Here is a 9,939-nt window from a genome sequence, read left to right on the forward strand (position 1 = left end):
TCCAACTACCCCTTCCATATCTCCTACAAGTATCCAGAACACAAGATTACACCTATTCAAATCTCATCTATATTCCATATATCTAGTAATGAACATTTATATTGCTATTCTCTGAATGATTTGAATATTCATATTATTTGGATTTAAAATGAATGTTAAATATTACTTGTATATATTGAATTTTATTTATTTATTTCCTGTTTTCAAATATTTATATTATGGACATTCATATTTGAATTTTATAATTAACTCTAATATTCAATATACATACTTAAATGTTAAAATTTAAAAATACCAAAATTGAAATTTTAAATTTTAGAAAATAAAAGGAAAAAATTGTTACAAAATGAATAATAAGGACTGAATTTACATCTTAAAATATTAAAAAATTTAAAAAAAATATTAGAATTAAAATATTAGAATCACAATAAAACAAAAAAGGAATCAAAAGTACAACCTTGAAATAAGCATTGAGCATATTCTAAAATCCAACCACTTCCAAGCAAGTTTTGATTTTGGGTGAATGCTCATTATGATTGGAAGATGATTTAAGAAATTATTTTGTTTGTTCAACTTTGAATTAGAAAAGCCTAGGAGTATTTCATCTTCGATCCAAAAACCAAAAGAAAAAAAAAAAACAAAAAAAAAACTTACTCTCCCATATAATCCTCCATGGGCAAAGGCGGTGGCTGTGTCCCGAGCAAGAAAAAACATCCGACCTCGGCCGAAGACGCCGCTGGCACCAGCAGCACCACTGCACCTATTGCTGCCGATGAAGAAACCCACGCAACTCCCACCGTAACAGAGAGTTCTGAGAATGCGCAATCAGTTGCCGCCACTGTAAAAGTCTTCATAGTGTTTTACTCCATGTACGGTCACGTGGAGAAGCTGGCGAAGCGGATGAAGAAAGGAGTGGAGGGTGTGGAAGGTGTCGAAGCGGTTCTATATAGGGTTCCCGAGACGCTTCCAGATGAGGTTCTGGAGCATATGAAGGCGCCGCCTAAAGCCCCCGAGGTTCCGGAGATTAAGGCGGAGGAATTGGCAGTGGCGGATGCTATTCTGTTTGGGTTCCCAACAAGGTACGGGTGTATGGCGGCTCAGATGAAAGCGTTTTTCGACTCCACGGGGCAGCTTTGGAAGGAGCAGACACTGGTTGGGAAGCCGGCTGGATTCTTTGTTAGTACTGGAGCTCAAGGAGGCGGCCAAGAAACCACGGCGTAAGTAAAATAGAATGGAGTAAAAATTTCAGTTCTCTCTTTTATGCTAACAAGTGAAATTTAAGGATGTTGAAGGTGGGCTATAATTCTTATGAATTATTATGTCATAATTAATCTCATAGATGATCCATGAACTCTAGTTTGACTTCCATAGTTGAACAAATTGCTAATTGCTAATTGCTAATCGCTTAGCTTAGCTCAACCTTCGGAATTTTGATGATTTACGTTGGAGTTGAAAAAACATGAGTAGTTTTACTAAGTTGAATTAATTATTATTATTTGATTTAATGTTTACAATCATTCATTTTCATTGAAATGTTCTTGTAGTATATGAAATCATTGATTCAGTGTCACAAATTTAATTATAAAATTATTAAAATATTTTTATTTTAAAAATAATTAGTATTATTATAATATATTTTTATTTCATATTTTTATAATGTTTCAAATAAAATAATTAAAAATATTATATAAAACTGAATATAATATAAAAAATTCAAATAAAAATCACTTATCATCCCACTCATAATTATTCGTTGAAATAATTTCATAAATATATATTTTAATGTAAAATAAGTTTATTATATAAAAGAACTCTTGAAAATAATTCAATAATCAATTGAACCCTAAATTGAAAATAATACTTAATTGAGCCTCAATTGAATTTAAACACTCAATTTAACCTTCAATTAAATTTAAGCAATCAATTAAGTTCTCATCCTTTAGCACAGTTAATTTTATCATTAACTTTAGCGAAATTGGATAATTTCAGTTATATTTAGTTAAGAAATCGAAAAAATATAAAAATTCTAAAATATAAAAATATAATTTCTCATTTTTAGATTATAAAAGTAAAAATATATTAAAAATAATAGAAAAATCATTTAAAAATAAAATAAATTGAATTTTTAAAAATTATAAAAAAATTAGAAATTTCAACAACCATAAAATTATAAAAATCTTAAAACAAATAAAAATAATCATATATATTCTCTTTTCCCTTTATTTTTCTTTCCATTTTCTCGTTTTTCTTTCCTTTTTTCCTTTCTTTATCTTCTCCCTTCTTTTCTTCTCTCCTCCCTTAACCCCAGTCGTCTCTCACCCTCAGTGCTCCCGTTGCCGCCGATAGCCTCCCCTCTAGTCTAAGTTGCCGCTCGATGTCCGATTTCATCACCGGACAATCTCTGTTCTCACTCTTTCAGTTTCTTATTTCTCTGTCTCTTCTCCTTCTTCTCTGTTAAGCTAAAATTGGGACTTTAGCTTATGGGAATGGATGTGCTTTTGCAGCCGTCGTTCTTTCTTCCACTTACATCTTTGATTTATGTTATTGTATTGTTCAAATAATCTGGAAATCATTTGAAAAATGAGAAGAAAATAAAAGAAAAAGGAAAGACGGTAAAAAAATAAAAAAAAAGAGGAAAAAAAAGATTTTATATATATTTTTCATATTTTTATAATTTTTAAAAATTCTATTTTTTCGAAAACTTTAAAATTTTAAAAAATATTTTCTAAAAATTTTAATAATTAAAAAATTATTAAATTTTGCCATGCGGGACAACCCTTACGTGCCACAAGGTGAAGTTAACTATGCTAAGGGGCTTCTAGCTCAATCGAATATTATTTTGGATTGAAGGCTTAATCAAAGAACTTTTTATATAAAAACCATAAGAACTATTTTCCTTCACCCAGTGTGGATCTGATAAAATTCAATTAGTTATAATTTATTTAAAAAAACTTCAAATAATATGAAAAAGTAGTAAAAGTTGGAGTCGAATATAGGGCACTCATGAACTTTTTGTTAGAATATAAATGTTAAATGCAAAGTAATGAAATGAGTAAAGTAATGAGAGAATTAATAAACAATATTTATTCATTCGGATTATTTATTGGCTTAAGCTTAATATATTTTTACACAAAAAAGTAATTACAGCTTTAATATCAACCCCAGTTATCATAAATCACTCACTCAAAAATATGCCACTCCTTAATAGGTCAAAAATAATAATAATAAACACCCATGGGGACGAAATAGCTACGACCTAAGCTTAAAATTCGTTCTTGTTTTAACAAAACATGAAACCAGCATGCCAAAATCCAAATACAAATAAATGAAGTATATAAATTTGAGTTATAATAGAGTTAAAAGTTACCTTTTAGCTTTTTTTTTAAATTTAGCTGCACTTATTAACGTTGTTTTTTTTGTTAAATTTGTTAATATGACATTTTAAATTTAAAAAAAACTCACTTGATAGTTGATAGTCATATAACTAAGAAAATGATGTTACAATGATCCTAAAATTTAACGAAATAATTTTAACAGTGTTAATAATTGATCCTAGATTTTAAAATTTAAAAGTAGGACTAAATTCTTAAAAATAAAAATATAGAGACTCAATTCTAAAATTACGAAGACTACATGGACATATGGTACATTTTAACTTTTTTTTTTACTTGGAAAAGTGAATTTTCTGGACATTGGATATATATTTATCAACTTTCTGACATTTTTTTATGGTTGTGGTTCAGTTGGACGGCGATAACCCAGTTGGCACACCATGGAATGCTATTTGTTCCCATTGGCTACACTTTTGGAGACGATATGTCCAAGATAGATTTCATACATGGAGGTTCACCTTACGGTGCTGGCGTTTATGCTCGTGATGGCACTAGAGAGCCAACTGAAATCGAGCTGGCTCTGGCTGAGCATCAGGGAAAGTACATGGCTGGTGTGGCCAAGAGGCTTTCTCAAGGATGACTTCAAGCTTCATTAAATTGGAATGTTTTGTTAATTACGTTTTATTTGTCGTCGCTTATTATCGTGACCCTTTCTTCCATTCCTTTTTACCAATTATATGAATCATTTGAGAATGATGTATATGATTTCATATTCTTCTCTCATGGCATATCGATACCAGCAGAATTAGGGTTCTTCGTCTGCATAATCTTTTTTTTGTGTAATTCACTCAAAGCTTCTGATTTAAAAAAAAAAAATCATTTCATCGATATCCTTTTATTCATTTCTGTTGGATTTGGTACCCATTTTGTTTATATATCAACTGTTGCATCTGTTTGTGATTTGAGCATCAAAGTTTATTCATTATCGACGAATTCGATAATGGGAAGAACATCGAACTTGTCTTGGATTCCTTCTCTAACAAGATAAAAATGATGTCAAAGTCAAATATGTGAATGATAATGTCATACAACATGATTCTATTGCAGTACCATTCGGAAATATCAATACGAGGGTGTACACAACACTTATTCTCTTAATACTCTGGTTTGAAATTTAAGTACCTGCAATTAAATTGTTTATTTAGGGTCTGTTTGTTTGCCAATTAAAATGTTTTTCGGAAAATGATTTCTGGAAAATGATTTACTTTTCTGGAAAATGACTTACTGAAAATATTTTCTGGTGTTTGGATGAATCTGTGTAAAATATTTTCTCTTGTTTTGCGATTTCAAAATATTTTCGGAAAAGTTATTTTTACATATATTAATAAATTTATATACATATTAATAAATTTTATATTTTAAATTATTTTACATATATTGCAATGATTTATTTATAAATAAATAAATCAAATTAAATATATAATAATACTCAATTATTAAGCTACAATATTAACCGTCATAAATTGAAAACAACCAAAGTCAAATAAATTATTTGTAATTGTGTTAAAAAATAAAAAACAATGGTTGAATAATTATAAATTTAGCTTCCAAACCACAATTAATACTAGAAATTAATAATATTATCCAAATGTATAATTAATACTAATACAACATAATAACAACAACATTGTCCAAGTGCATAACTAATATTACACCACATAAAAGTATCAATATATTCAACCTTGAGAAAATTTTTGAAGCCAAATTTTTTTATGCTTCTTACTTTTAACTAAAAAAGTTTGGCCTCGGATTCATGACTCACTAGATAATCAAACACAGAACACAAGACGTCATCATCAAATCCTTCTTCCTCCATCGACATCACTTGTTCGTAAAGCCGTGGTGTCTTATCCGCAGTAAATTGTTCCAAAGCATTAGCAATTTTGCCAAGTTGTTCACCCACAAATTTAATTTGTTCTTCAACGACACTTTCTTGAACATTTTTTCTTTTACGTTTGGATGTGCCAGATGAAGATACATTTGTTCTTACCTCGTCAGCCTCTTCATTGTCGCAGTCTACAGGTACTGAATCTTGGTTACCATAATCCAAATCTATGTCAGCAAATGTTCTGGAAAAACTCCCTGTTGCCATATCTTTGCCAACAACCAAAGCCATTTCATCATAATGATCAATGCTTTTATTCAAAAATGGTTCATACTTCTTATGTGCCTGTTGGATATTATACATAATTAGAATAACAAATAAAAAACAATTGAAATACACTTAACATATATATACATATATTACCATCACTGTTGCATCATATGTCGCTCTATCACATGTGATCATTTTCATGTTATCATCCCATCCAAAACCACTTTCACCTCGAATTTTGCATATAATCTGCCACTGGTTTTTTACAGTCCTCAAATGATTTTCCACATGCTTCGCATCGCATTGGACTTGGAATCTTTCAGAAATAGCTTCGACAACTCGATTAATAGAAACTACTCTGAAAGTATTAGAAGACTTATTTCCTTTCTGGGCCTCCTCTGCTAGAATTTCAAGAAAAACATGTTCCATCGGTTTTGTCCACCTGAATTGCTTGGAGGTCCCGTCTTTGTTGCCCTTACCCATTCTACATTAATAATTGTCATTGTCAATCATTTCAATATCCAACAAGCTTAAAACATAATAAATTCAATATCTAACAAGCTTAAAACATAATAAATATCTAACATTCAAGACATAATAATTTCAAAATCCAACAAACTAAAATTTCAATATCATTATCCAACCAACATTAACAACAACAAAAAAAAAATTTAATACTAAAACATACATAACATAGAAACAATTACCCTAAGCCCTAAACCTACCTAATATTTCTAGCCATATAATCAATCCACATAGTTTGTGCAATTTCGTCTCTCTTAGCAGGACATTCTCTTGCTTCTTCTCTTTCTTCTCGCCCCGTAAGAGTTGGTATTATCAAATCAGACTCAGGCTCCTCGTATAATCCTTGATTAAGTAAATCACTAGGATCAACTCTCATTATATGATTATGAATGATACAACAACCCAAAACTATATCTACTTGAGTTAGAAAATTTCAAAATGGTTCAGCATCTAATACACGAAACCGTTTCTTCAAAATCCCAAAAACACGTTCAATAGTGATTCGTAATGATGAATGATGAAGATTAAAGAGTTCTTTGCTTTTTCAGGCCCTTGAGCACTAAACTCTTTTAAATGATATCGGACACCACGATATGGGGTAATATATCCATTTCGGATGCCATATCCAAAGATCAAGAAGATAATATTTACCTACAATTTTACAAAACATAATTAATACTAATAAATTATGAGCTTACTAGAACTATTTGGTATTTAATGATAATTATTACCTTCTGGAATTCTTAATCCTCCTGGGCGTGAAAGTGCATCACTTAAAATACGAGAATCATGTGCACTACCTTCCCAACCAGCTAGAACATAGGAAAATTTCAAATCAAATGTAATGGCAGCCAATACATTTTGTGTCGTCCCCCCTTTACGGCTACGAAATCTTCCTTGAATGCTAAGTGGAACGGATGCACGAATATGAGTTCCATCTAATGCTCTAATACAATCTTTAAAATAAGGATAAAACCTTGGATTGTTTCTAATTTCACTAGGAGTTGACTCATCGGGTAATCTAATAACTAGTTTATACAATTTCAAAATAGCTCTCAATATAACCCCAAAGTAATAGTGAACTGTCTCAGTTGATCTATAATATCTAGATCCAATCACTTGAAACCTTACATTATGACCAATTGTATGTAAAAATATAACTACTTGCTCCCTAATATTGACAGATTTAGATTGTAACAAATTATTCCTACTAAGAATATCACACAAATTAAAAAAGGCGATCGGTCTCATCCTTATCACATCAATACAGTGTTGGTCATCACTATATAAAATACTATTAATATAATTTTCTCTTTCATAATCTCGATTCACACGAGGGTGAGAAGCAATTTCCTTCCTAGTTTTTTAGTTTTTAATCCAAATAGCCCCAAAAGCTAAAACTGAAGCCACGACTCTGGCAATTGCATTTTGATCTTGATTACAATCCATCTACAGAAAATAACGACACACAAATATGAAAATCACTACAAAAAAGATGCAAGCCTTTCATAAGATTACATATATGAATAAAGTTATTTTTTATCCTTTTGTTAAAGGGTTAGAGTTAAGTTGTCTCATAAATTGAATTGTAAGCTTTTACAAAGGCCTAAAAGCTAATCTACATCAAGTTTTAACTTTTACAAGTAAATCAAAGCAAAAGAAGAAGTCATATGAAAATCACTACAAAAAGATGCAAGCTATTAAAAGCAAAAGATATAATATTAAAAGCTACAAAAATGAATATAGCTCATGGCTAAATCATGACTTAAAATAAAAATAAAATTAATTTTAAAAATAAAACAATAAAATTTTGTATTTAAAATGAACTAATCTTCCACAAAACGATTAAAAGAAGCTCGAATAAAACACAATGGAATTCAGAAGGTGAGTTCATGTCACAGATATTGCTTCTGGTATGTGTATTAAAAGTGATTGGGTAATAACTTTTTGACACTTCAACTTAACATATATATATATATATATTAACCTCTCAACAAATTTTATCTTTATTGTTTGTCAAATTATTTCCAAATAGATAAAAAAGTTGATATTTTTAACTTTATCGACGTGATCACATCAACAATTAATTAATTTTAAAAATTAAAATATTTCAAAATATCTTTTTATACTTTTTAATATATTTTTTGAGTTTTTAAAATTTAAAAATTAATTAATTATTGATATGAATGCACATGGTAATCCATGCTACACCAACAAAGTTAGATATTTTAAGATGATTTTAGAAACACCACAAGACAAAAAAATTTAACCAAAGCAATTGCTCGTTGTAATATATATTTATATATATATATATACATATATATATCCAAGAATCATTTAAGTTATGGCACCGCCCAGTCATAATTTCCAGATTTATAACCTAAAACATTATCACAGCATTATTTGATTTATAAATCAGCAACAGGACTTTCCTTAAATCCCCCAGACTCACAAATATCATCTAATTATTAGTTTGGTTGGTGCACAAAACACTAAACCATTCACATAATTAATTAAAATCATTTGGCAATGTACCACTAAAATATACATAGCATCTTTTTTCTAAGACCAAACAGAAATGCTCTGGTTAGAGTTTTCAGGCAGACATGAATGAAGACACTGGAATGGGTAAAATGAGGAGTGTAGTTCCAGGGCCGGGGCCACCAAACTAGCTATGATGACAGAATATTAGCAATATAAAATATTGATCCACAAACTCAAACAACATAGATCCTAACTTAATTTGATCTCCACCAACTCAACGACAGATCCAGAATTTTCCACTCAAACAACATTTAACTATGTTCAACATAGAACTAGAATTAGGTATAGATTGTTTGCCTAAAAAGACCCAACTCGATAGCCTAGTTATTGCCTAACATCACAACGGATTTTCAGTCTTGATTCTTTTATAAAAAAAACTATTTTAATTGTAAACCTTATAAATATCTTTTATGATTTTTGCATGATATTGTTATGAAATTGATCCTTGACAATAAACAGAAAAATTTCGCAGAAATGTATAAATGGCATGATTGCATCAAGAAAATAAAAATTTATCACTAAAAGGAAGAGATGGGGGAACCTTTGACTCTTGAGGCTCCTTGCAAATAGCTTCCTGCAAAATAAACACACATTCCAAAAGGATTTTTAAATTACAGTAATCAAGATAAAAAGATCATAACATAAACATCTAGAATATACAAACAGAAGATTTGAAAGCTAAAATATTCAACTTAGAACTAAAAGCCATAAACTAGAGCTGGATGGTTAACAACAAATAGAACAAAACTCCTGCTTTTATTGAATGTTATAGGGTGAGCAAACTAAAATTATTATGCTTCAAGTTACACCACTTTTTCCATCACAGAAACTTTATGTTCTAAACAAACAACATAGATCTACCTTATCCATCTCATTGGATTATAAAAAGCTATCCCAACTCAAACAACATAGATCTACCTTATCCATCTCATTTTCACCGCCCCACCATTTTTAACTTTTTCAAAAACAGGGTAAAAAAGATATAAAATCCACCTACCTTTTAATTAAATCAATATATCCCGACTTAATCTGATCTCCACCAACTCAACGACAGATACAGAATTTTCCACTTACAATTTCAATATTAAGTTCCCTTTTACCTAATTTTTAACTAAAAAATAAAACCAAGGATCTGGAACTATACAGCAAGAAGCAAATCTCAGAAGATCCATGGAAGAAAGTTAAGAGCAGATCTATATAAAAATAAAATAGAAGAGTAAGAAAATTAGGTAAGGTTTACCGATTTCACTTGCAAACTGCAGGAAATGATGAAACAAAAAGGATTGAAGAAATGTAAGAAAATGGAGAGGAAGTGCTAGAAATCAGTGGAATGGGAGGAATTGGAAAGATTTTTCATTATTAAAATACAGAGAAAATTTAAAA

At 29.9% G+C, this 9,939-nt stretch overlaps 2 protein-coding genes across 2 annotated transcripts; one reads left to right on the forward strand and one right to left on the reverse strand.

Moving 5' to 3' along the window:
• The first annotated feature begins 501 nt into the window (after positions 1-501).
• Positions 502-4,102, forward strand: LOC105763292 (probable NAD(P)H dehydrogenase (quinone) FQR1-like 2). The gene is made up of 2 exons (XM_012581467.2): positions 502-1,217; positions 3,744-4,102. The coding sequence occupies exons 1-2, from the start codon at positions 673-675 to the stop codon at positions 3,970-3,972; spliced, it is 774 nt and encodes a 257-aa protein (XP_012436921.2). The 5' UTR covers positions 502-672; the 3' UTR covers positions 3,973-4,102.
• Positions 4,103-4,942: 840 nt separating this feature from the next.
• Positions 4,943-9,126, reverse strand: LOC105763293 (uncharacterized). The gene is made up of 3 exons (XM_012581469.2): positions 9,098-9,126; positions 5,641-5,971; positions 4,943-5,562 (listed from the first exon to the last, which is right to left on the reverse strand). Exons 2-3 carry the CDS (start codon positions 5,968-5,970, stop codon positions 5,122-5,124), a joined length of 771 nt encoding a protein of 256 aa, XP_012436923.2. The 5' UTR covers position 5,971; positions 9,098-9,126; the 3' UTR covers positions 4,943-5,121.
• Between the last annotated feature and the right edge of the window lie 813 nt (positions 9,127-9,939).

The sequence above is a fragment of the Gossypium raimondii genome, chromosome 12 (assembly GCF_025698545.1).
Source record: "Gossypium raimondii isolate GPD5lz chromosome 12, ASM2569854v1, whole genome shotgun sequence".
NCBI classification, from domain to species: domain Eukaryota; kingdom Viridiplantae; phylum Streptophyta; class Magnoliopsida; order Malvales; family Malvaceae; genus Gossypium; species Gossypium raimondii.

Bases quoted from the DNA above. Each gene is read 5' to 3' on its own strand.
- LOC105763292 (XM_012581467.2), top strand. From the start codon at position 673: ATGGGCAAAGGCGGTGGCTGTGTCCCGAGCAAGAAAAAACATCCGACC. The intron at 1,218-3,743 runs GTAAGTAAAATA...GTTGTGGTTCAG, and splicing joins GGCGGCCAAGAAACCACGGC to TTGGACGGCGATAACCCAGT.
- LOC105763293 (XM_012581469.2), bottom strand. From the start codon at position 5,970: ATGGGTAAGGGCAACAAAGACGGGACCTCCAAGCAATTCAGGTGGACA. The intron at 5,563-5,640 runs GTAATATATGTA...AATATCCAACAG, and splicing joins CATATGATGCAACAGTGATG to GCACATAAGAAGTATGAACC.